General features: G+C 55.6%; 1 protein-coding gene and 1 pseudogene across 1 annotated transcript; one reads left to right on the forward strand and one right to left on the reverse strand.

The window, feature by feature from the left end:
- Positions 1–1,516: 1,516 nt before the first annotated feature.
- Positions 1,517–12,900, forward strand: LOC100342857 (NAD glycohydrolase). The gene is made up of 4 exons (NM_001256833.3): positions 1,517–1,602; positions 8,470–8,585; positions 8,891–9,611; positions 12,350–12,900. The coding sequence occupies exons 2-4, from the start codon at positions 8,523–8,525 to the stop codon at positions 12,445–12,447; spliced, it is 882 nt and encodes a 293-aa protein (NP_001243762.2). The 5' UTR covers positions 1,517–1,602; positions 8,470–8,522; the 3' UTR covers positions 12,448–12,900.
- An 863-nt stretch (positions 12,901–13,763) lies between these two features.
- On the reverse strand, positions 13,764–15,451 carry LOC100342174 (neuronal acetylcholine receptor subunit alpha-10-like; annotated as a pseudogene).
- Positions 15,452–25,138: the final 9,687 nt, after the last annotated feature.

Here is a 25,138-nt window from a genome sequence, read left to right on the forward strand (position 1 = left end):
GGGAAAGGAGTGGTCCCTTGCAGGTAGAACACCCCTTCCTATCCCAGCAGGAAGCAGTCAGTGTTTTCTCAAGGTGCTGGTGGAAGGTCCGCACCCCTAGTGCGGTAGTAGTAGGGAAAATGTACCAAGATTCAGCGGTGCACTGCTGATCAGCTCAGCTAAGCCCTCCCTGAACCTGTGAGGTCGATTTCCTTCGTTATGGGAAATGTGACGGAGGGGACAGTGACCCGGCCCAGGTCGTGCTCCTAACTGTTCCAGAGTTGCACTTTTCTTTGTCTTTAAATGATTTCTTTATGTTTTGAAAAGCAGAGCTAGAGAGGCAGAGGCAGAGATAGAGAGGTCTTCCATCTGCTGGTTCACTCCCCAATTTGCCACAGGGGATGCAGCTTCCTCAGGGTCTCCCTCGGGTGCAGGTGCCTAAAGATTGGGGCCATCCTCTATTGCTTTCCAAGGCCATAACAAAATCTAGACAGGAAGTTGAGCAACTGGGACTCAAAAAGGCACCTACACAGGACGCCGGCACTGCAGGCTGGGGCTTCAACCCTCTGTACCACAGCAACGGCCCCAGAGCGGCACTTTTCGGGGACTGTGGGTAACGCAGCCTCCAGCTGTGACAAACCATTGCTCCTGATTATGTAGTTGCAGGAAATCGGAGTGGAGAGAACTTGACCCTTATGCCCTCCCTGCTTCCACGCATTGGGCTTGGTGGGGTGAGGGTCCTGAGAGCCTCCTGGCTTGTTCCTGTTTGTGCAGGTGGAATATGGTCCATTATCTAGTATGTTTGTAAAAGAGATACCAGGGGCAGATTTATTGGACAGATTAATGACTGGAGTTACAGAAGCAGAACTCAGGACATCTTTTGACACTAGACAAGCTAACGGGGGAAGCTGTTTCTCTAGTTAATTGGGGGCAGCCACTTTTCAAGGTGTGTGTGGGGGAGGGGGCTCTTTCTTTCTTTGTCTCTCCCTGTGGCCGGATTTCCTCCCGAGGAGCAGCACTGGCCCAGGTCAGATGGGCTGAGGTGAGGGTTCCTGAGCCTCAAGAAGACACCAGAAAGAGGGGGGAGTTCGCACTTCTGAGCAGCTGAGAGGGGAGGGGCGGGACCGACAGTATAAAGTGTGGGGAATCCCACAGGAGTCTCAAATAGAGTCACGGATCACCACTTACCTGAAAAGGAGGTGAACTGTGGAAACTCCACAGTAAAACATTGAGTTAAAAAGTTACCACTAGCCCCAAAATAAAAGTTAAGTGGAGTTATTCATAATAAGTCAGGAGCTGAGGCAATGCCTAACAGCTCTCAGGGAGACACGCCTAATCACCCCGAGCAGACAGCTCTGGTCAGTCAGATAACAGTGCACTACAGATAATACCTCCTTCCCACGCTGCTGGACTGCTCAAACACAAATAAGGCGGGATCAAAACTCCAGCCGAGACGCCACCTCACCACCTTGCCTGGACCCCTTATCAGCTTACTGCCAGGCCTGGCTGCAGAGCCTGACCAGGCCTCTCGGCAGGGGACCTCTCCAACTTCTCGCCTTGCCATCCGCCTGGGAACTTCGAGCCTACTGCCCAGAGTGACAGCCTTCCCACGACTTCCTGCCTGTAAGTGACTGATCCGAGATCCTTCTCTGCCGAGACATGGAGCTCTGGACCTTGAACGCTGACACTCTTTTTTTGTGATCATGATACGAGCCTTGAAAACGCAGCTTTTACAAATAATGTTAGTCATGTGTTATAAAATACAGCTATGCTTTGACCCTATGTTTTGATCCTATGCAAGGTATCTGCAAATAATGCTGGAGCCCTTGATGCACATATACTATTATAATTGGATAGTCTTTGAAATTGTATACTGTGATCTCTGGATTAATGAATAGGTTCAAGTAGTATTATTGATAGTAATGGTATTGATTCCAGTAGTCCTCTAGTCATTAAGGAAATAGTGTTACTCTGATAGTTAAGTGTTATTATAGTAGATAAGTTAAGTAGAAGAGAAGTAGTTATGTTAAGCTAAGTAGTTAAGCTAAGTAGTTATGTTAAGCTAAGAAGCTAAGTAGTTAAGTCATGATTAAGTAGTGTTGTTAAGTTTATTGATAAGTGTATTAAATAGTATAGATTGATAAGTATATTGATACTAATAAGTGTATTGACCTCAATGAGCATGCTGATGAGTAGTGTGATAAAAAACCCCTGGTATGTAAGCAATAAAATCTCTCATTGGAAATGTTACTGGAGAATTCAAGGGTGCAAGGGTTCTTGTCTTTGCACAAGAAAGAATTCAGGCGTGAGACAGAGACTAGTGGAAAGCAAATAGCAAGGTTTCTTAGGGCAGGGACATCCGTAAGAACGGATGGGCACCTCTCCAGACAGAACCTGAGAGAGAGTGCCCAGTCGCTCAGACTAGGGGAGAGCGAGGTTACATGGTTGAGTGCAGAGAATACACCTGGGCAGGCCAGGTGGGCGACTCAGCAGAGAGGCAGAGGGCTGAGGGCACAGTCCGGTTGGGGGTGGGAGTTAAGGGAGTCTATTTACCCACCTCCCCCTCTCCTCCAGGACAATGGATGGGGAGTCCTGGTGGAAGGGTTTGTAGGGTGAAAATTAGCAAATTCCTCCCCAGATTTGCTGCTCCCTGGCAGAGTAGGGGGGCTTCCTTTAGGGCGTCTGGGAAGATTTTATTGCCCCATGTTATCAGGACCAAGTATAAGGTGCTGGGCTTCTGGAGCTTCCGAAGTGGGTGCTGGTCTTCGGGCCTTTATCATACACACCTGGGCTCAATTTCTGACTTCCTACCTGACAGAAAGTGTTGTGTCCTTGTGTTCCTTTCTTCCCCATGCTCTGACATGTTGCTCTTAGCGCCTGTTGAGCTACATGACAGCAGGCAATTGAGACAAAAGGGGGGTCCTGCCCTCGTCTCCCCTGGTGACCATCACATGCGGCCAACACAGCTAACCTGCCCAAGACAAGTTCTGGGTAAGGGGCTTGAGAACCTGCTCCAGGGTGTGGGGAGCAATCCGGACTAGACTAAGTTACTCGAATTAGGACTTATTCTATGCATCTGCTCTCCCACAATATGGCGCTGGGAGAGAAGTAAACAGCTTCCGCACAGCTGCCTCCAGTTCAACCAATAAACTGTAGGACTTGCTCCTGATTGGAGAGCAGCGTACTCGGCGTGTGGGCAGCCGAGTTAGGATTGGCGGAGGAGGACTATAAAGGAGGAGAGAGACGGCATGCACCAGGAACATCTATGGGGAACATCTAAGGGAACCCGTGCAGCCCCCGAGAAAGCCGGCCGGCGGTGTGCCGCTCCCCTGCGGAAGTGGGGAATGCGGCCAGGGGGAACTGCCCTTCCACGGAGGTGGAAGGGATAGTAGCCAACCCGGGAAGAACCAGCAGCAAACCCGGGGAGGGCCGAGCAGACGAAAGAACAGCGCAGGGTCCTGTGTTGCTCCTCCACGAAGAGGGGGAGCGACACAGGGGGCTGGGGAGACAGAGGTTTCAGAGGTGAAGTTTTGAGGATTAGTGCTGGAGTTTTAAGAGTCACGAGGAAGTTTCAGGAAACTCTTGGTTGGAGAGGTTTGGGAGATGTAGGAAGGTTTCAGCCACTGGCAAGTTGTGAATTACGAGGGAAAGACTGCTGTGGCCTTACTAGAAAGGCCTGTTCAGTGAGGGCCTGGGTCAGGCTAGATGACAAGAGAACTGACTTGGATAGGATGAGAGGCAGAAAAGGGAGCCTGCAAGGCTGTGCAAAGCAACAGAGAGCCCAGGGCATCTGCTTCCTCCACTCCCACAGCCTCCTGTGCCTGCGGCCCCACTCCACACCCCTCCCGGTCACAGGCCAGCAGTCTCCCTGCTCTGCAATAGTCTACACTATTCACTAGGCCCAGAAAGTCTCAGCAGCATTCTGGGTCCCACCTGTGCCTGGCCTTGGGCTGAGTCCCCAGGACACAGAATGGGATACAGAATGGGACATGCCTGGTCTTGAACCTAAGAAACTAACACTGAGGGCCAAACCCAGTAATAGCCCAGAAAGGTCAGAGGCTTCTGGGAGAGGGGGTTTCCGAGAAGAGGCGATGCGATGAGTGCAGGACCACAGGGAGGACAGAGCCTGGTGGGGCTGGGAGTTTGTTCTGTAAGCAGCAGCCACACAGGCGCTGGGGCTGAGCCACCAAGCTGAGGCAGGGCAGTGCACAGAGCGCTCACAGGCCGGACTAAGCGGCTGTGGAGGGACATTGGGCTTGGTTCGGGGACTTTTCAGGGTTGGCTTTTCTACCTAGATGTGACTTACCTCTGCCGTCATCACTTCATCTCTCCATGTTCACTCTGCATTTAGAGATTTCTCAGGCTCCGCTGTGGAACAGAGAGGTTCTGCACAGGCAGAGAGCGTGGCCAGAGCTGGGCCTCACAGACACTGCTGCCGCTGCTCTCCCTGGGGACAGGGGGGGCTGCCCCAGACCTGAGCAGGGCAGGGCGTGGGGGTGAGCAAAGGGCAGGGGTCTTAGGAGGGCCCTGTCCCATGCCCAGAGCTAGTGGTCAACTACACTGACGTTTGCTGAATGATGGAAGGAATGGATTCCCAGGTGACACCCTGGGTGGCCGAGTGAGTATGGGGAGAGCATAGCACAGGAGACTCCAGACTCCCAATGGGACATAAACTCTCCCCCATCCCCCACCCTCCATCCCAGCTAGACTCAGCCAGGGGAGGACTTAATCCCAAGATGTCAGGAAATCTCCAGGAACCCAAGGCCTAACGCATAGAGCCCTGGAACCCGGGAGCAGCCTTGTTGCTCCTGAGCTCTGGCCTCACCCTTCCAGAACCCTCTCCTCCCTCTTTCCCTGACTCAAAGCCCCCGCGCCTCTCCCCGTCTCCTCTCAGTGTCCACTCTGCTCCCTCCTGCACACCGGCCCCTGTCAAGTTCAGATCTCCCAGACAGAACGCCCCATTTCCCTCCACACCTGATCATCATTCACTCCATGTACTAACGAGCACCTGCTCCGTCCTGGGCCTACAATAAGAGCAAGAGGAGCCTTTGGGTCTGCTCTGTAGGGAGAGTACCAACAGGGAACATGTGTCAGAGGGCCAATCTCCCACGAGGCGTTCTCCCTGCACAAAGCCACCGTGACATCAAAGTTCAAACAGTGGCCCCCAGGACACTCTGCGGGGGACGATGGAGTGGGAGCACAGGACACACGTGTTGCCTATTTCTAAGCTCACCACCCTGTGTACACTGGTGTGCTTTCCCACACCGATTGCACCTCACTTTAACTGGAGTAGAGAGAAAAACACTGCCCAGTTCTTTGTCCGCAGAGGCATGCCCTGTGTAATAAAAAAATAAAGTGAACAGAAGTAAAAGAGAAGCTTCACTTAAAAATAAAGTCTCCTCTGCTTGCAGCCCAGAGAATAGAAACCTTGTTGTTACCCTTGACCTTGCCGCCTTCTCCTCCCTGTGGCCCAGCAGAGCCAAATCTGGAGACTTCCACAGGTGACTCTGGGTGCAGCCTCAGCACCTTTTCCTTAGGCCACGGGACAACGCCCTCAGCCCACTCCACAGTTCCTCCTATGCAGGGCCAGACGCTCTCGTTCTCTACCTGTTCTCTGCAGGGCAGAGGGCAAGAAAGGAGTAGTCAGAGCTTTAGAGGCCCCGGGAGCTTTGCTGCAGACCTGTTTTGCTGTGTGCCGCAGACTCTCGGCAGCACACAAACACGTGTGCTCACGCGTCTTCTGGTTGTCTGTAGATCGGCTCCTCTGAACTAGACGGCTTCAGGCTGCCGCTCCTGCTCCCCTGGGCTCCTACTGTTGCACACTGGGCTGGGACCTGCTGCTGTGGACTCATCCCGGGCTCCAGGCTGAAGGGGCAGCTCTGGTCGACAGTTTGTAAGCTTTATAACCCAATGAGAAAATTCTCTTGCTTGGTACGGGTTGCTCCCCTAGCAGACCAGAGTGACAAGGACTCGGGTACAGGAAGTGTCTTTGTAGGGGATCCCAGGTGGCCACAGGGACATGAATTCCCCTGCACTTTTGCCCAGGATGATGGCGAAGCCTCAGGCACTGAGGTGTCTGTGCAGTCCTGGAGGTGGGAGGCTGCCAGCACACATGGGAGCCATCCCTCCGTGTCCTCATGTGGATTGGAAGGTGGGCTCAGGATTAGGGCTTGAGAAGTCAGCAGGGTCAGGTAGATTCTGTTAGCCCACGCCTGCACATCCAAACTCAGCAAGATGCTAACTGACCTCGCTTGAGTCACATCCAGCCATGAATCCACCACAATGGCTAAGGCCTTGGAGCACCAGGCCTGAGTCAAGTGCTCAGCCCTTGGGGGTAAAGAGTGAGGACAGCCCCGCCTGAACCCAGGGATCTGATTCTCCATAAAGGAGAAGATCTGGTGGAGCCACTCAGGATTCTCAAGTGGGTCCTGAGACCACAGACAAGAGTTGGGGTCGTTTTTTTTTTTGTTTGTTTGTTTTTTTTTTTTTTTTTTTTTCTGCCCGCTCCACTGTTGGCCCAGCATCCTGCCATGGGAGGCGTGTCTTGTGCCATTAGCACAGCATGGACACTCTGGTCCTGGCTCACACGTGCTTTGGTTAGGCACTTTGTGTTCTTCCTTAACCTGCATCACCCACTCCTCAAAATTACAAACTCCCAGTCATCTCAGCAACCACAGCCTGAAGGCAGCAAGGATGTGCGTTCTGTTTTGGTTCCTAATTTTACCCTCAGGGCCTGCACGCTGCATTAGCCCACAGGGTGTCTGTGGGATAGATGAGTAAGCAGGACCTGAGGGAGGGAAGATCCCAGGTCCAGTTTGGGACCCGCTGGGTGTGGTAAACTCTGCTGCTACCCCACTGAGCAGAGCAGCTCGGTTCTCACCTGTGAGCTGTACACAGCAATGACAGGATCTGAGGTCTGATGATGTAGATGTACAGACACACAGTCCCAGTGTCTGAAGGTCGCTGAGGTCTCAAAGCTCGGTCCCTCCAGAGCCGGGGGGAGTGAGAGGAGATGAGAGTGGGGGCATGACGTCATGCGCCGTTGGTGTCAGGTGCCCATCTCCGTTGTCTGAAGGGATATTTCAGCTTTCATCCGATTCCAAAAACTCAAGAGCTACTGAATACATTACTACTGCTGTAAAAGAAAAACAAAACAGAAAGACCAGTGAGTTTTCTTTCACATACACGGACTTGAAAGGATCCACAAGAAGATGGAAACCCTGCTGCCTGTGAGGTGAGCTTAGACAGAACCTGTCAGGAAAAATCTTCTGGCCCATTTAATGCTAAAACAATGAACATGTATTGCTTTTGAGAAAGTTAAATTCAGCATTTCAAATGTTACAAATTAAAATCATGTACAGAAATGTAAAATAAAAAGCAGATGCTGTGGCTGATTTGTCGGCAGTGGGTGAGCTCCCACCTACACTGCTGGCACCGCATCCTGGGCAGAGAGTTCAAGTCCCGGCTGCTCCACTTCCAATCCAGCTCCCTGCTAAAGTGCCTGGGAAGACAGCAGAGGACAGTCCAAGTTCTTGGGCCCCTGCTCCCCACGTGGGAGATAAGGATGAGGTTCCAGGTTCCTGGTTTAGCCTGGCCCAGCCCAGCAGTGGTGGCCATCTGGGGAGTGGATCAGAGCATAGAAGATCTCTGTCACTCTGCCTTTCAAATACAACAAATAAATCTTAAAAAAAAAAAAAAGTGTGAATGGGAACATAGGGAGAGAAAGAAGAAAGGGACTTTGTGATTCAGGTGCTGCCACCCCTGCCCAGAAAGCACCCATTGCTTTGTTAAATTAAACAGAAAACAGCAGCAGCAGCAACCCTGATCTAGTAACTTTGAGTTCCAATCTGCACCTAAGGATGGGCCACCTGGGCCCCTCCTGGCCTCTCCCAGCGAGCAGGAGGCTGTGGCTCCCTCCCTTCCTGGGGAAGCAGGCAGCCCCTGGACTCTGCTTTCCCTGGACACAGCAAGGCGTCTCTCTGTCCCCTCCTGGAGGCAGCTGAGGGCGGGGAGGAGAGGGCTCAGTGCACAGCAGGAAGCAGGGACAGGGCAGGACCTCTGGACCGCGGCCCTGCTCGCCTGGCCCTGGAGGCCAGCACAGCCCCCTGGTGCCCTCGGCTTCCTGCACGACGGGCCTCAGCCAGACCAGAGGACGCGGCACTCACTCCTGTCCTCAGAGTTCCTGCCGCCACAGCCTTCCCTTTCTCTCCTGCTGCCCCAAATCCTCCCGCCCGCAACGCACACCTTTTCTCTCCCCGTCTCCACTTGCTGACGCCTGTGCTCCTAGTCAGCCTGCGAGGCCTCAGTCACATGTCACCTCCAGAGAGTGTCCCGCATCCCTTCCAGCAAGAGAGGTCCCCTGGCCCCTCCCCGAGCCAGCGTTTCTACCTTGTGTCACTCTGTGCCACATGGTGCTGGGGTGGGGGTGGCACAGACGAGGCGTCAGTGGACACTTGTTAAACTGTACGTGTTAACACTGTAATTTTCCAGGTGAGGAATTCAGAGTCTAAGGAGACAGCAACTATACCAGGGTGGCCCCAACCATGTGGGTTCCTGCCGTGGCGAATCTGCTCCTTCTGTCCCTGGGCCTTCTGGAAGCAATTCAGGTATGGCTGTCCTCCAATGGCCCCATCCCCGCAGGCACCCGAGCTCTCAGGTTCTCCTGGATCCTGGAAGGAGGAGCAGAGAGATGAAGGGCCCTGTGCTGCCTGCCTTGGGAGCACCTGGCCTGAGGGCGCAGCCGCCGCTGGGTCCCCAGGGAACTTGTGGCTGTGTGTCCTGCCTTTTTGCCCTCCTGGGGTGTCGAGGCCCCTTATGCCATGCTCTGCAATAGAAGCCGCAAGGCATCCTGGCCGCTCTGTCTCCTGCAGGCCCAGAGCCACCTGCTCTAACATCCGACCTCTTCTCTCAGGATGCACAGTTGGACATGGCCCTGGACTCCTTTGATGACCAGTACATTGGCTGTGCAGCAGCCACGATGGCTGCCCTCCCGAATCTCAACCTCACAGAGTTCAAGGACAACAAACTCTATGCCGACGGCTGGGTGGAGGCAAGACAGAAGTGGCAGGAGCGCAGGGCCCGGGGCCCCACAAGGCTGCCCCCCTTTCCTGCGGGTTTCCGGGATGAACATGAGATGGCCCTGCTGGCCTACACAGACAACAGCCCCCTTTACAGGGAGTTCAACACCGCGGTACGCCAGGGGGGCCGCTCCCGGGCCCACTACTGCCAGCACTTCTCCTTCAAGACCCTGCACTTCCTGCTGACCGAGGCCCTGCAGCTGCTGGGCAGGGCCCAGCGAATGCCCAGATGCCGTCAGGTGTTCCGGGGGGTGAAAGGCCTGCGCTTCAGGACATCAGGGCCTGGGACCACTGTCAGGCTGGGGGGCTTTGCCTCTTCATCCCTGAAGAAAGATGTGGCCCAGAAGTTCGGCGAGGACACCTTCTTCAGCATCCGGACCTGCCTCGGGATCCCGATCCAGAACTACTCCGTCTTCCCTGGGCAGGCAGAGGTGCTGATCCCCCCGTTTGAGACCTTCCAGGTCATCAACACCAGCAGAGCAGAACAGGGCCCGGTCCACATCTATCTCAGTTCTCTGGGCAAGCACAGTTCATACAACTGCGAGTACGTCAAAGGTGAGGAAGACACACCTGTGCGGAGTGCAGCCTCCCCCATTCCCAAGAATTTGGCAAATCACCCCCGTCCCTGCATCCATGTGACACTTACAGAAGCACAAAATCCAAACCAAGTGAGCAGAACCAGCCACGGGCACCAGCCCCTCCGCCCCTCCCAGCTACAGGGATAGTACACTCTGTCCTTGGATGCACCAAGTTGGGCTGACCACTCGCTTCCTGGGAGGTTGTGGCAGGCTTCCTGACCAGGGTAGGGGTCCATGACCATATTACGGGCAGGTGGTCCCAGGGGCAGGCAGGGAATTAATTTCTGACTGCAGTACTGACGCCCACACCACCAGTGCCAGAAATAAATAGAGCCCCCACCTAGTTTAGGGGAGGCACAACTTATGAGAGAAATAGGGATTGAGCAGTGTTGCTAGAGTTGGAAGTGAAGTGAGACGGCAGGAGAAGTTGTGCCCCAGAGTTGAAATGCAGCCTGTGGTCAGGTAGATGGAGGCTGCTCCCTGGTCCATGCTCTCAGGACTGGCCAGATGGGGAAACAGGAGGATGTGCCCAGGGGCTTCACACCAGCAGGGGCTGGGGGCTGCTCTCCTGGCTGGGCACAGCCCGGTCTGTATGGCGAGTGGCAGGGAGCTGATGGGAACTGTGGCTTCATCCCCCTCCGGGGATGCACTCTGAGCTCTAGGAGTTGGTGGAAGTGAGGAGGACCCAGGAAGGGCACAATGCAGTCCCTCCTCGGCTGCAACAGGCACGGGAGAGGCCGCCTGTGCCTCAGAGACACAGAGACAGAGACGGATAGACTCCTATGCACAACAGCCAGGCTAGGCCAGGCCGAAGGGAACCCAGAGCTCAATGCCCGTCTCTCGTGAGTGTGACAAGGACCTGACTGCTGGAGCCACCACCTGCTGCCTCCCAGGTGCACATGAGCAGGAAGCTGGATCCCGGAGGGGAGCCAGGACCAGAACCTGGTTGTTCCCAGCAGTGTCCTAACCGCTGTTCCAAATGCCCACCTTGACATGGGATTGTGCCTTCCAAGCCTTGGCTTAACCTTCTCTATACAATGCCTGACCCAAAATATTTTTTTTAAAGATTTATGTATTTATTTGAAAGTTGGAGTTAAACAGAGAGGAGAGGCAGAGAGAGAGAGGTCTTCCATCTGTTGCTTCAATCTCCAGATGGCCGCAATGGCCGGAGCAGTGCCGATCTGAAGCCAGGAGCCAGGAGCATTTCTCTGGGTTTCCCACGTGGGACAGGGGCCCAAGGAATTGGGCCAACTTGTACTGCTTTCTCAGGCCACAGCAGAGAAGGCGAGTCTCAAACCAGCGACCATATGGGATGCCAGCGCTTCAGGCCAGGGCGTTAACATGCTGTACCACAGCGCCGGCCCCCAAAGTATTTTTTAAACTGAAATCCATGCTTAGTTTTTCATAATTCACATTTTCCACACATGAAAAAACATATGCATCAAATAACTAAACGTTTTTCATTACACTTTTCCACAAAGTCTCTGAGCCCCTCGTACGTGTGGAGGTGTGGTGGAGGCTGAAGTACCCCATCTGTGGTGGGGCCTGCCCTTCCCTCCCTGTCAGGCCTCAGAGAGCTTCCAACTGTGCTGAGACCAAGGGTGGGCTGCTCCCCACCACGTCCCTCCTTGGGCCTTCTGCAGCTAACACACAGCTGCTGCCCCCACAGCTCCCCCAGACCCACCTTTGGAGGTTGAAGCCAGACCATGGGTGCTGGAGGCCTGGGCCCTCATCAGGTTCTGCCTTTTCTCTATGACCAACCTATTCTTTCTTTGGGCCTCAGTTTTCCTGTCTGTGTAATAGGCAGAAAGGACCAGATGATCGCCAAGTCCCTTTCTGCTGAGAATTTTCTCTTCTCTGGGACACCTGCTTTGCTAGTTGTTGTAAAGGAGGGGACAGGTCATTCCCAGGAGAGAAACTGCAGCTCCTACCCAGCTCTGGGCCTCTCCTTTCTCCTTTCTCCCTTGTGGCGCAGTGAGCAGGGACAGGAAGGATACCTAGCCCCTGCCCACCCCGCGCCCCTACTCAGTGACACAGTAGCAGCCAGAGCTTCGGGCACAGCCTGTGAGTCATCCTTGTGCACCACCACGGTGCAGCTTCAACATCAGCTCTGTCCTACACACAGGGAAAGAGAAGAGCGGCCATGAGCCCCACCACACAGCCAGGAGCAGAGTTCAGACAGCCTGGCACAGGGCCAAACAAACCGCACACCAGGAGGACTCCCGGCCCTCCCCTCATTATGTCTTCAGAGCTCGAGACACTGGGAAGAGGCCAATCATGACTGCCCTCATTGTACAGGAGAGTGAGAGCCAGACATAGGAATGACTGGCCAGGGGGCAGCCACCACCAGAAGCCAGGTCTCTGCTCTGAGTTCCGATGATGTAATCTCAGCTACTAGAATAGCTTAGCATTTCCCCACCCCCTCTATGGCCTGCCCAGCAACTCTCCTACCAAATGAGCCAAATTCATCATCGCTGGGATCCCACTCCCATCTCTACCCACGTCCTGCCCACCCTGTGGTGTCCCTGTGGCAACAGAAGGTGGCAGCAAGGACCTGATGCCTTCTGGAAGGACTGGGACTCCCAGCGCCCTCTTCACCTGTCTCCCTGCTTCCCTCGATTCCTCCCTTCCTCTCTGTCCCCTGTCACATTGTGGGCACCAGCGAATTTCATGGCTATGAAACCAACCAACTGATCATTGTCTCTCTGTCTGCAGCCTCGGCTCAGGAGCGCCTCTCCACAGCCTGGTCCCTCCTGCTGCTGCTCGCCTTCCTTGCGGTGGGGCCCTTCCCAGGAAGCCCAGGCCTCTTCTGACCCACCAGACTCTGGACATTCCTGCCTGCTGCCTCTGCCCACTCTGCGGATGCTGGCCACGCCCAAGGTGTACACAGCCAGGATCCCTGGCACACCCATCTGCTGGGACCTCCAGCTATCTCGCTTGCTCGCTCTCTCTTGCTCAAGTTGCAAGACCTGCTGGTGTGGAAAATCAGAAGACACTTTGGGGACTGCACCTCATCCAGAGGTCTAGGTGTGAGACTGTGAAAGGGGGTCAGGGTGAGAAACTCCAGGACAGACGGCAACTCACTCGTAGAAGAGACTTCCACTCATGTCAGGGCTGAAGGGATTTGAGAGTGGGGTCCCTCTAATGCATCACCTGTCCACCTGGAGGCTCCTATTCTCCCCTCCCAGCAGCCCTCTCTGACCTCTCCCACCTGCTGGGGGAGGGGCCCTGCCTCTGTGCTCCCACAGGGCCCTGGTGCTTCCCTATCACCTGTCCACGTGTTACTTCCTTGGCCAACGATGAGCTAAATGGGGCATGGACTGTTCTGACACACAGAGATGGCGCCAGGAAACGTGGGAACCAGGCAGGAACAAATACCTGTGAACAGCGGCTCCCTGCACTGCTCACCTTGGACACCTTAGGTTCTCAGATGTCACTCTGGGGCATGGGCATGGACTGGATCCAGCCTGGGAGACAGGGGCAGAGGGAACTGCAGGTTCTCTCAGGGCTCAGCAAACCCTAGTCTCTGTCTTGAGGACAAAGCTGTGACTTCCGCTCCAGTCCATGAATGCTGAGGTCCTGTCTCTAAAGAGACAAGCCACATCCATGGCTTCCACCACCACTGCCCCAGGGTAGGACAGGACACGGGGCAGGCACAAGGTACACACTCAGTTTATTATCAGCTGGGGCTTCACAGCCAATTGTCGGTGTGGCCTCCTGCTTTGCAATAGGCAATGAATCCCAAACTCTTCCCCGAGTCCCAGGGAAGGACAGGCAGGACCCAGTCCCTCTCACAGCCACCGCCAGTCACAGGAAAGCTGGCAATTGTGGTCCCTCACTCCCACCGAGAGCTCTGACAGCGGCCTGAACGCATCAATCCCCACCACTGAGCGTGGTCCTGAGCCTCCGTGGACTTCCTCCTTCCTAGGAACCAGGGGAGGGCAGACCCTGGACTTGCCCTAGCTGGGCTGCACAGACAAGCGCTCCGCTGTGGGCTATGGCAGCAGCACTGGTCCTCAGGAAAGACGGCCCAGGTTTAGGAGCAGCAGGGAGAGACCGCTGGGCACCAGCTGGCCTTGGCCATCCCTGTCTGCAGTGCTGCGGCTGTCACAGGCCCCAACCCAGACCCTCACAGGGCCTGCACCAGCACCAGGAGGCTCATGACCAAGGCCATGCCGAAGAAGATGCCCAGGAAGAAGTGGTCCATCACGCGGGCCTGGCGCTTCCAGTCCTCATGGAGGCACTGGGCTGTCGGTAGCTGCGGAAGGTGCTGGCAGTGGTGGCCACGTGGCTCAGTAGGGCTTCCTGGCGGCACAGACACCGTGGCTCATAGCAAGGGCCTGCTGGGGTCCGGCCCCTCCCTCAGGTGGCTGTGGGCTAGGGGGCGACTCTGGTGGCCTAGACTTCCCTAAGGGCTCCCCTCATTCCCTCACGCACAGGCCTCATGCCAGGTGTCCCAGAAGGAGGACTCCAGCCCAGGTGGACACTGGGTGGGCACTGGGACCACAGGAATACAGATTCATGATAAGGATGGTGAGCGCTGTTGAGAATGTGACCATGGTCATAGTGGCCATGTACTGCTTGCCTGCAAGAGACTCAGAGAGTGGGCAGCGCCTACAACAAGCACTGGGTAGCCTCAGCTTCCCATGTGCACAAACAGGAACAAGCCAGGAGGCTCTCAGGACCCCACCCCACCAAGCCCAGTGCATGGAAGCAGGGGGAGGTAAGGGTCCAGTTCTCTCCTCCCCTGTTTCCTGCAGGTGCATTCTCAGGAGCTACAGTTGTCACAGCCAGAAGCTCATTCACCCACAGTCCCTAAAAGTGCCGCTCTGGGCCGGTGCTGTGGTGCAGAGGGTTGAAGCTCCAGCCTGCAGTGCAGGCATCTATGTGGGGGCCTTTTTCAGGCTGAGTTGCTCAGCTTCCGGTCTAGCTTTCTGTATGGCCTGGGAAAGCAGTGGAGAATGGCCCCTGACCTGCTGCACCTGCACCCGAGGGAGAACCTGAGGAAGCTGCATCCCCTGTGGTAAATTGGGGAGTGAACCAGCAGATGGAAGACCTCTCTGTATCTCTGCCTCTGCCTCTCTAACTCTGCTTTACAAATACATAAAGAAATCTTTAAAAAAGGAAGTAAAAAAGAAAGAAAAGTGTAACTGTGGAACAGCTATGGGCACGACCTGGGCCGGGTCATTGTCCCTGCTGGCACATTTGCCATAAACCAGAACATCGACCTCACAGGTTCAGGGAGGGCTTACCTGAGCTGATCAGCAGTGCACAGCTGGCTCTCGGTACATTTTGCCTACTATTACCACACTGAGCAGGTGGACCTTCCACCAGCGCCTTGAGAAAACACTGACTGCTTCCTGCTGGGGTGGGGAGGGGTGCTATCCCTGCAGGGGGCCACTCCCTTCCCCCTCTGTCTCCAAAAGTGGTCGTGCTCCGGGGTCTCCTCCCTACCACTCAGACACACACACACACACAGACACACGGGCGCGCCCCTCGCGCTCACCGATGAGCGACACACTCTCGGCTGGGGGCATGCTCTCCACCAGGATCAGCTGGAAGACGGTGAGCGCCAGCAGCACGGTGACGCCCAGGGACACCTTCTCGCCCGAGTCGGCCGGCAGGTGGAAGGCGAGCGGCGCGAGCAGCGAGATGAGCACGCAGGGCAGCAGCAGGTTGCACACGTAGGCGGCGGCGCGGCGGCGCAGCAGCAGCGTGAAGGTCACGTCGGGGTAGGGCTCGGAGCAGCAGCCATAGGTGAGCACGCGCCGCCGCGCCGGCATGCCCAGCACGCGCCACTCCACGTTCTCCACGAAGTCGGCCAGGCTGGCTGCGTCTCCGCGCGGCCGCACGTGCAGCTGATGCCTGCCATGCGTCCAGGAGCCGAACGTCAGGCCGCAGCGCTGCGCGTCGAAAGGGAAGGCGGCCATGTCCACACAACACGAGCTGCGCGTGATGGCCGGCGCGTCTCAGCGCATGGCCCCGTCGTGCCCCAACACCACGTTCGTGCTGGCCGGCGCCGGCTGCTGTGCAGCCGCTCTGCAAGCAGGCGGGCAGAGTCACCAGGGGCTTGTTAAGTAAGTAGCCACCCTCCAGAGGATCTGTGACCCCTCGGGGGGCGGGGGGGGGGGGACTGAAGCCACAGTTCCTATCAGCTCCCTGCCAGCAGCCATTCAGACAGGGCTGTGCACAGACAGGGCTGTGCCCAGCCAGGAAGCAGGCCACAGCCCCTGCAAGGAAGAAGCCCCTGGGCAGTTCCTCCTGTTTCCACATCTGGCCAGTCCTGAGAGCATGGACCAGGGAGCTGCTCCCACCAGCCTCCAAAGACGCCTGCCCCTCAGATGGCCCAGGACCCCTGCTCTGGTCAGGAAGCCTGCCGCAGCCTCCCAGCAAGCAAGTGGCAGCCCTGACATGGTTCCCTCCAAGGACAGAGTGTGCTATCCCTGAAGCTGGGAGGGGCGGAGGGGCTGGTGCCCGTGGCTGGTTCCTGCACACTCAGTTTGGATTTTGTGCTTCTGTAAGTGTCACATGGACACAGGATTGGGGGCCTGTATCGACCAAAGGTCTTGGGAATGAGGAGGCCGCCTTCTGCAGATTTACCACGGCAGGAACCCTCATGGTTGGGGCCACCCCAGGCCAGTTTCTCTCTCCTTTTGACTCTTACTTTCCTTACCTTCAAATTGCAGTGTTAACACGTACAGTTTAACAAGCATGCATTGACACCTGCTTACTCATCTATCCCACAGACACCCTGTGAGCTAATGCAGCGTGCAGGCCCTGAGGGTAAAATTAGGAACCAAAACAGAAAGCACATCCTTGCTGCCTTCAGGCTGTGGTTGCTGAGATGACTGGGAGTTTGTAATTTTGGGTAGTGGGTGACACACATTACCGAAGGAAATCTAAGCTCCTAAATGAAACATGTGTGTGCCAGGACCGCTATTTCCACGCCGTGGAAATGGGAGGACGCACACCGCATGCAGCACTGCCAGAGGCCCCATGGTGGGGTGCACAGCACAAGACACGCCTCCCATGGCAGGATGCTGTGCCAACAGTGGAGCGGGCAGCAAAAAAAAAAAAAACAACCCCAACTCTTGTGTGTGGTCTCAGGACCCACTGGAGAATCCTCAGCAGCTCTGGTTTATGGAGAATCAGATCCCTGGGTTCAGGCGGGGCTGTCCTCACTCTGTGCCCCCAAGGGCTGAGCACTTGACTCAGGCCTGGTGCTCCAAGGCCTTGGCCATTGTGGTGGATTCATGGCTGGATGTGACTCAAGCGAGGTCAGTTAGCATCTTGCTGAGTTTGGATGTGCAGGCGTGGGCTAACAGAGTCTACCTGAGCCTGTTGGCTTCTCAAGCCATATCCCCTGAGCCCACCTTCCCGTCCATACAAGGGCATGGCGGGAGGGCTCCCGTGTGTGCTGGCAGCCTCCCACCTCCAGGCCTGCAAAGCTGAGTGCCTGAGGCTTCACCACAAACCTGGGCAAAAAGTGCAGGCGAGTTCATGTCCCTCTGGCCACCTGGGATCCCCTACAAAGACACTTCCCGCACCCGAGTCCTTGTCACTCTGGTCTGCTAGGGGAGCAACCCGTACCAAGCAAGAGAATTTTCTCATTGGGTTATAAAGCTTACAAACTGTCGACCAGAGCTGCCCCTTCAGCCTGGAGCCCGGGATGAATCCACAGCAGCAGGTCCCAGCCCAGTGTGCAACAGTAGGAGCCCAGGGGAGCAGGAGCGGCAGCCTGAAGCCGTCTAGTTCAGAGGAGCCGATCTACAGACAACCAGAGACGCGTGAGCACACGTGTTTGTGTGCTGCCGAGAGTCTGTGGCACACAGCAAAACAGGTCTGCAGCAAAGCTCTCGGGGCCTCTAAAGCTCTGACGACTCCTTTCTTGCCCTCTGCCCTGCAGAGAACAGGTGGAGAACGAGAGCGTCTGACCCTGCATAGGAGGAACTGTGGAGTGGGCTGAGGGCGTTGTCCCGTGGCCTAAGGAAAAGGAGCTGAGGCTGCACCCAGAGTCACCTGAAGAGTCTCCAGATTTCTCTCTGCTGGGCACAGGGAGGAGAAGGTGGCAACGTCAGGGTAGCAACAAGGTTTCTGCAGTAAGAGGAGACTTTCATTCCCCCCCCCCTTTTTTTTTTTAATGAAACTGCTCTTTTAATTCTTTGCCTTTGAACTTCTTCTATTACTCCAGCGCATCCCCTGTGGACACAGAACTGGGCAGCGTTTCTTCTCTCTACTCCATTAAAGTGAGGTGTGATCGGTGTGGGAAAGCACACCAGTGTACACAGGGTGGTGAGCTTGGAAATAGGCAACACGTGTGTCCTGTGCTCCCACTCCATCGTCCCCCGCAGAGTGTCCTGGGGGCCACTGTTTGAACTTTGATGTCACGGTGGCTTTGTGCAGGGAGAACGCCTCGTGGGAGATTGGCCCTCTGACACATGTTCCCTGTCGGCACTCTCCCTACAGAGCAGACCCAAAGGCTCCTCTTGCTCTTATTGTAGGCCCAGGACGGAGCAGGTGCTCGTTAGTAGATGGAGTGAATGATGATCAGGTGTGGAGGGAAATGGGGAGTTCTGTCTGGGAGATCTGAACTCGGCAGGGGCTGGTGTGCAGGAGGGAGCAGAGTGGACACTGAGAGGAGACGGGGGAGAGGCGCGGGGGCTTTGAGTCAGGGAAAGAGGGAGGAGAGGGCTCTGGAAGGGTGAGGCCAGAGCTCAGGAGCAACAAGGCTGCTCCCGGGTTCCAGGGCTCTGTGCGTTAGGCCTTGGGTTCCTGGAGATTTCCTGACATCTTGGGATTAACTCCTCCCCCGGCTGAGTCTAGCTGGGATGGAGGGTGGGGGATGGGGGAGTGTTTCCTGTCTCATTGGGAGTCTGGAGTCTCCTGTGCTATGCTCTCCCCATACTCACTCGGTCACCCAGGGTGTCACCTGGGAATCCATTCCTTCCATCATTCAGCAAACGTCAGTGTAGTTGACCACTAGCGCTGGGCATGGGACAGGGCCCTCCTAAGACCCCTGCCCTTTGCTCACCCCCACGCCCTGCCCTGCTCAGGTCTGGGTAGCCCCCACTGTCCCCAGGGAGAGCAGCGGCAGCAGTGTCTGTGAGGCCCAGCTCTGGCCACGCTCTCTGCCTGTGCAGAACCTCTCTGTTCCACAGCGGAGCCTGAGAAATCTCTAAATGCAGAGTGAACATGGAGAGATGAAGTGATGAGGGCAGAGGTAGTCCCATCTAGGTAGAGCAGCAAACCCAGAACAGTCCCCGAACCAAGCACACGTCCCTCCACAGCCGCTTAGCCCAGCCTGTGAGTGCTCTGTGCACTGCCCTGCCTCAGCTTGGTGGCTCAGCCCCAGCGCCTGTGTGGCTGCTGCTTACAGAACAAACTCCCAGCCCCACCAGGCTCTGTCCTCCCTGTGGTCCTGCACTCATGGCCTCTCCTCGGAAACCCCCTGTCCCAGAAGCTTTATGACTCCTCTTGGCACCTACTGGGCTGGTCCTAGTTCCTCTGGGGCAGGTGTCAGGGCCAGGCATGTCCCACTCTGTTTTCCGGGGTCTCAGCCCAAGGCCAGGCAGAGGCGGGAGACTGCTGGCCTTGGTGACCAGGGAGGGGTGTGGAGTGGGGCCGCAGGCACAGGAGGGTGTGGGCGATTTGCTTCTTAATATTTCCCATGGAAATAAGCCTGTGCCTTTGCACCTTGCCATGCATTCAGAGAAGATTCTGAATACTGGCTAAAGAGGCCAGGCAGACGGCAAGTTTTCAAACTCCTTATTCCATGAGAGAAATGCACAGGGGAGCGAGGGCTTTAAGGGAGAAAGAAAGCTCCCCAAATGAAGTTGCGGTTCACACAGCAGAGGGCAGGCCACTTCCACGTGCATGAGTTTTGGTGCTGAGAAGCCACAAGCAGCTTAGCAGGAGCAGCCAGGTGAAGGGAGAGCACAGGCGGCCCTAAGGCCACGCCCCCTTCCCCCAAAGCACGGGAACCAAGAGCAACCAAGGTCCGTCATGGAGTTCAATGTCCAAATGTTTGGACACACGGTACACCCACCAGTTAGTAGCTGTTGCCACTGCTGCTAATTTCTTTTTAATATTTTTATTTAGGGGCCAGCCCTGTGGTGATGCTGTGTCAGCAACTCTAATGGGCACTGCTTTGAGTCTTGGCTCTTCCATGTCCGATCCAGCTCTCTGCTATGGCCTGGGAAAGCAGTCCAAGAATTCTTGGCCCAAGACCCTGGGCCCCAGCACCTGGGAGAACAGGAAGCAGATCCTGACTCTTGGCTTCGGATCGCCACAGCTCTGGCCATTGTGGCCATCTGAGGAGCGAACTGCAGGTGGAAGATCTCTCTGTCTCTCTCTTTCTCTCTCTCCCCCTCTGCCTCTGCTTCTCAGTAACTTTACTATTCAAATAAATAAATCAATCTTGTAAAAAATGTTTTCTTCTCAGACAATCCTTTTTTCTCCAAAAATCCTTCCTGAGGACCAAACGGAAAGTCCAACCAAGTGTCCAGCACGGGGAGTGTGGGGAAGAGAGATGGAGAGTGAGACAACCCCAGAACGAGCGCTTCCGGGGAAGCAGCCTCAGGACCCCCCTTCCGGCGACAGGTGCAGCTCCAACGCTCCCACCCTCCTAGCCGCTGTTACTGTGGAAAGTGGCATCGTGGGGACATTTGCTGCTCCCTCTCCCAGTCCTGAGTGTGGGCATTTGCACAGCAGATAATGTGAGGGGACAGCCTCCAGGCCAGATTTCCTGGGGTCACTATTTGGTCTCTGTCCACTCTCTGCCTTTGGGGAATTGCTTCTCCCATTCCAGGACCTGGAAACCCCCAGAGGTCTCAAGAGATGGAGTGAAACAGTCATGGGAGAGGGTCCTGGGTGGGCAGTGGTCCCCCAGGACCTGGCACCTGGGACCTGGCCTCCTTAGTCTGAATCTCTGCCTTGCTGGTCACTTAAAAGTCACAAAGTGCAAGAGATTCTCTCTGAAGCCTCCTCCTTCTCTCCCCCTGGCTGCTCAGGGTCAGGACCAAATCCAGAGAGGAGGTGGCTGTCTCAGCCTGGATGCTCCACGCCAGGGCCCCACCTTCCCTCTGGCTCCAGGGACTCCCGTTTCATGGGAATGTTATAGAACCATGGGAAATATTAAGAAGCAAATCGGTATCATTAGCACCACACTTCCAGTGGTCGGTGATCTGGTGTTTGTAAAGGAGATACCAGGGGCAGAGTTATTAGGACAAATTGATGACTGGAGTTACAGAAGCAGAACCTAGGACGTCTTCACTCCCTAACAAGATAACAGGGGCAGCTGTTCACTAGTTAACTTCGAGAGGCCACTTTTCAAGGTGTGTGTGGGGGAGGGGGCTCTGCCCCTCTTTCTTTGTCTCTCACTGTGGCCGGATTTCCTCCCGCGGAGCAGCACTGGCCCAGGTCAGATGGGCTGAGGTGAGGGTGTCTGAACCTCAAGAAGATACTAGAAAGAGGGGGGAGTTCGAGTTTCTGAGCAGATGAGAGGGGGAGGGGTGGGACCGACAGTATAAAGGGGGGCCTGTCCTCCTCTCCCCTGGTGACCATCACATGAAGCCAACACCAGCTCCCCTGCCCCGGACAAGGCCTAGGTAAGGGGCTCGCCAGCCTGCTCCTGGGGGCTGGGGAGTGAGCGGTTTTAGAGGTGAAGTTTTGGGGATTATTCGTGGAGTTTTAAGAGTCACAAGGACGGTTCAAGGAAACCTTGGATCGAGAGGTTTGGGAGGTAGGAAGGTTTCAGGCTTTGGAAAGTTTTGGATTCCGAGGGAAAGACTGGTGCGTGTGTCACATTACTAGAAAGGCCTGTTCAGTGCGGGCCTGGGTCAGGGTAGATGACAAGAGAACTGCCTTGGGCAGGATGAGAGGCAGAAAAGGGAGCCTGCAAGACTGTGCAAAGCAACAGACATCCCAGGGCATCTGCTTCTTCCACTCCCACACCCTCCTGTGCCTGCGGCCCCACTCCACACCATCCCTTGGTCATCAAGGCCAGCAGTCTCCCTGCTTTGAAATGGTCTACATGGTTGACTTTGCCCAGCAAGTCTCAGCAGCATTGTGGGTCCATACTGAGCTTGGCCTTGGGCTAAGCTCCTGGGACATAGAATGGGACACAGAATAGGACATGACTGGTCCTGCCCACGAGGAACTAAGACCACAGGCCAAGCCCAGTGGGAGCCCAGAGGAGTCAGAGGCGTCTGGGAGAGGGGGTTTCCGAGGAGAGGCCATGAGTACAGGACCACAGGGAGGACAGAGCCTGGTGGGGCTGGGAGTTTGTTCTGTAAGCAGCAGCCACACAGGCGCTGGGGCTGAGCCACCAAGCTGAGGCAGGGCAGTGCACAGAGCGCTCACAGGCCGGGCTAAGCGGCTGTGGAGGGACGTGTGCTTGGTTCGGGGACTGTTCTGGGTTTGCTGCTCTACCTAGATGGGACTACCTCTGCCCTCATCACTTCATCTCTCCATGTTCACTCTGCATTTAGAGATTTCTCAGGCTCCGCTGTGGAACAGAGAGGTTCTGCACAGGCAGAGAGCGTGGCCAGAGCTGGGCCTCACAGACACTGCTGCCGCTGCTCTCCCTGGGGACAGTGGGGGCTTCCCAGACCTGAGCAGGGCAGGGCATGGGGGTGAGCAAAGGGCAGGAGGACCTAGGAGGGCCCTGTCCCATGAACAGCTCTAGGGGAAAATTCCATTAAGGTTTGTTGAATGATGCAATGAATGGATACCCAGGTGACCTAATAGTCACTGGGAAATCATAGAACAGGAGACTCGAGACTCCCAATGGGACAGGAAACATTCCCCCATCCCCCACCCTCCATCCCAGCTAGACTCAGCCGGGGGAGGACTTAATCCCAAGATGTCAGGAAATCTCCAGGAACCCAAGGCCTAACGCACAGAGCCCTGGAACCCGGGAGCAGCCTTGTTGCTCCTGAGCTCTGGCCTCACCCTTCCAGAGCCCTCTCCTCCCTCTTTCCCTGACTCAAAGCCCCCGCGCCTCTCCCCGTCTCCTCTCAGTGTCCACTCTGCTCCCTCCTGCACACCGGCCCCTGTCGAGTTCAGATCTCCCAGACAGAACTCCCCATTTCCCTCCACACCTGATCATCATTCACTCCATGTACTAACGAGCACCTGCTCCGTCCTGGGCCTACAATAAGAGCAAGAGGAGCCTTTGGGTCTCTCTGTAGGGAGAGTGCCGACAGGGAACATGTGTCAGAGGGCCAATCTCCCACGAGGCGTTCTCCCTGCACAAAGCCACCGTGACATCAAAGTTCAAACAGTGGCCCCCAGGACACTCTGCGGGGGACGATGGAGTGGGAGCACAGGACACACGTGTTGCCTATTTCGAAGCTCACCACCCTGTGTACACTGGTGTGCTTTCCCACACCGATTGCATCTCACTTTAACTGGAATAGAGAGAAAAACACTGCCCAGTTCTGTGTCCGCAGAGGCATGCCCTGTGTAATAGAAAAATAAAGTGAACAGAAGTAAAAGAGAAGCTTCACTTAAAAATAAAGTCTCCTCTGCTTGCAGCCCAGAGAATAGAAACCATGTTATTACCCTTGACCTTGCCGCCTTCTCCTCCCTGTAGCCCAGCAGAGAGAAATCTGGAGACTCTTCAGGTGACTCTGGGTGCAGCCTCAGCTCCTTTTCCTTAGGCCACGGGACAACGCCCTCAGCCCACTCCACAGTTCCTCCTATGCAGGGTCAGACGCTCTCGTTCTCCACCTGTTCTCTGCAGGGCAGAGGGCAAGAAAGGAGTCGTCAGAGCTTTAGTGGCCCCGAGAGCTTTGGTGCAGACCTGTTTTGCTGTGTGCCGCAGACTCTCGGCAGCACACAAACACGTGTGCTCACGCGTCTCTGGTTGTCTGTAGATCGGCTCCTCTGAACTAGACGGCTTCAGGCTGCCGCTCCTGCTCCCCTGGGCTCCTACTGTTGCACACTGGGCTGGGACCTGCTGCTGTGGATTCATCCCGGGCTCCAGGCTGAAGGGGCAGCTCTGGTCGACAGTTTGTAAGCTTTAGAACCCAATGAGAAAATTCTCTTGCTTGGTACAGGTTCCTCCCAAAGCAGACCAGGGTGACAAGGACTCCGGTGCAAGAATTGTCTGTGTAGGGGATTTCAGGTGGCCTCTGGAGAGGAACTTCCCTGCACCTTTGGCCCAGGATAATGGTGAAGCCTCAGGCAGTGAGGTGTCTGTGCAGGCCTGGAGGTGGGAGGCTGCCAGCACTCACAAGAGCCATCCCCCCGTGCCCTTGTGTGGACTGTAATGTGAGCTCAGGGTATATGGCTTGGGAAATCAGCAGGCTCAGGTACACTCTGTTAGCCACACCTGCACATGCAAACCAAGCCAGTACTGAGCCTGCCTGAGTCACATCCAGCCATGAAACAAGCACAATGGCCAAGGCCTTAAGAGCACCAGGCCAGAGTCAAGTGCTCAGCACTTGGGGGCTCACAGAGTGAGCTCAGCCCACCTGAACCCTGGGATCGGAATCTCCATGCAAACGAGAGGATCTGGTAGAGCTGATCAGGATTCTCAAGTGGTCCCGAGACCACAGACAAGAATGGAGTCATTTTGGGCCGCACACTCCACGACTGCCACAGCATCCTGCCATGGGGAAGCGTGTCTTGTGGTATGCACCACACCGTGGGGCCTCTGGCAGTCCTGCACACTGTGTGCTTCCTCCCATTAGGACACTGATGCTGGCACACTTGTGTTTAGGTTAAGACCTTTGTGCTCCTTCGGTAATGTGTGTCACCCACTACTGAAATGACAAACTCCCATTCATCCCCACATCCACAGCCTGAAGGCAGCAAGGATGTGCGTTCTGTTTTGGTTCCTAATTTTACCCTCAGGGCCTGCACGCTGCATTAGCCCACAGGGTGTCTGTGGGATAGATGAGTAAGCAGGACCTGAGGGAGGGAAGATCCCAGGTCCAGTTTGGGACCCGCTGGGTGTGGTAAACTCTGCTGCTACCCCACTGAGCAGAGCAGCTCGGTTCTCACCTGTGAGCTGTACACAGCAATGACAGGATCTGAGGTCTGATGATGTAGATGTACAGACACACAGTCCCAGTGTCTGAGGGTCGCTGAGGTCTCAAAGCTCGGTCCCTCCAGAGCCGGGGGGAGTGAGAGGAGATAAGAGTGGGGGCATGACGTCATGCGCCGTTGGTGTCAGGTACGCATCGCCGTTGTGAAGGATTTTTCAGCTTTCATCCGACTCCAAAAACTCTAGAGCTACTGACTGCATTACCACTGTGTAAAAGAAAAAGAAAACAGAGATACCAGTGAGTTTCCTTTCACATTCATGGACTTGCAAGGATCCATAAGACATTGGGAACCCTGTGAACTGTGAGGTGAGCTTAGAAAGACTGTGTCATAAAAGAGTGTGTGGGACATTTAAAGTTTGAACAATGAAGATGTATTGCTTTGTAGAAACTTCAATTCAGCCCTTAAAACATTAAAAATTAACGTCACGATGGGACCTGTTCATGTACAGAG

Source organism: Oryctolagus cuniculus, chromosome 1 (genome assembly GCF_964237555.1).
Source record: "Oryctolagus cuniculus chromosome 1, mOryCun1.1, whole genome shotgun sequence".
Taxonomy (NCBI): domain Eukaryota; kingdom Metazoa; phylum Chordata; class Mammalia; order Lagomorpha; family Leporidae; genus Oryctolagus; species Oryctolagus cuniculus.

Bases quoted from the DNA above. Each gene is read 5' to 3' on its own strand.
- LOC100342857 (NM_001256833.3), top strand. From the start codon at position 8,523: ATGTGGGTTCCTGCCGTGGCGAATCTGCTCCTTCTGTCCCTGGGCCTT. The intron at 8,586-8,890 runs GTATGGCTGTCC...CTCTTCTCTCAG, and splicing joins GCCTTCTGGAAGCAATTCAG to GATGCACAGTTGGACATGGC. The intron at 9,612-12,349 runs GTGAGGAAGACA...CTCTGTCTGCAG, and splicing joins CAACTGCGAGTACGTCAAAG to CCTCGGCTCAGGAGCGCCTC.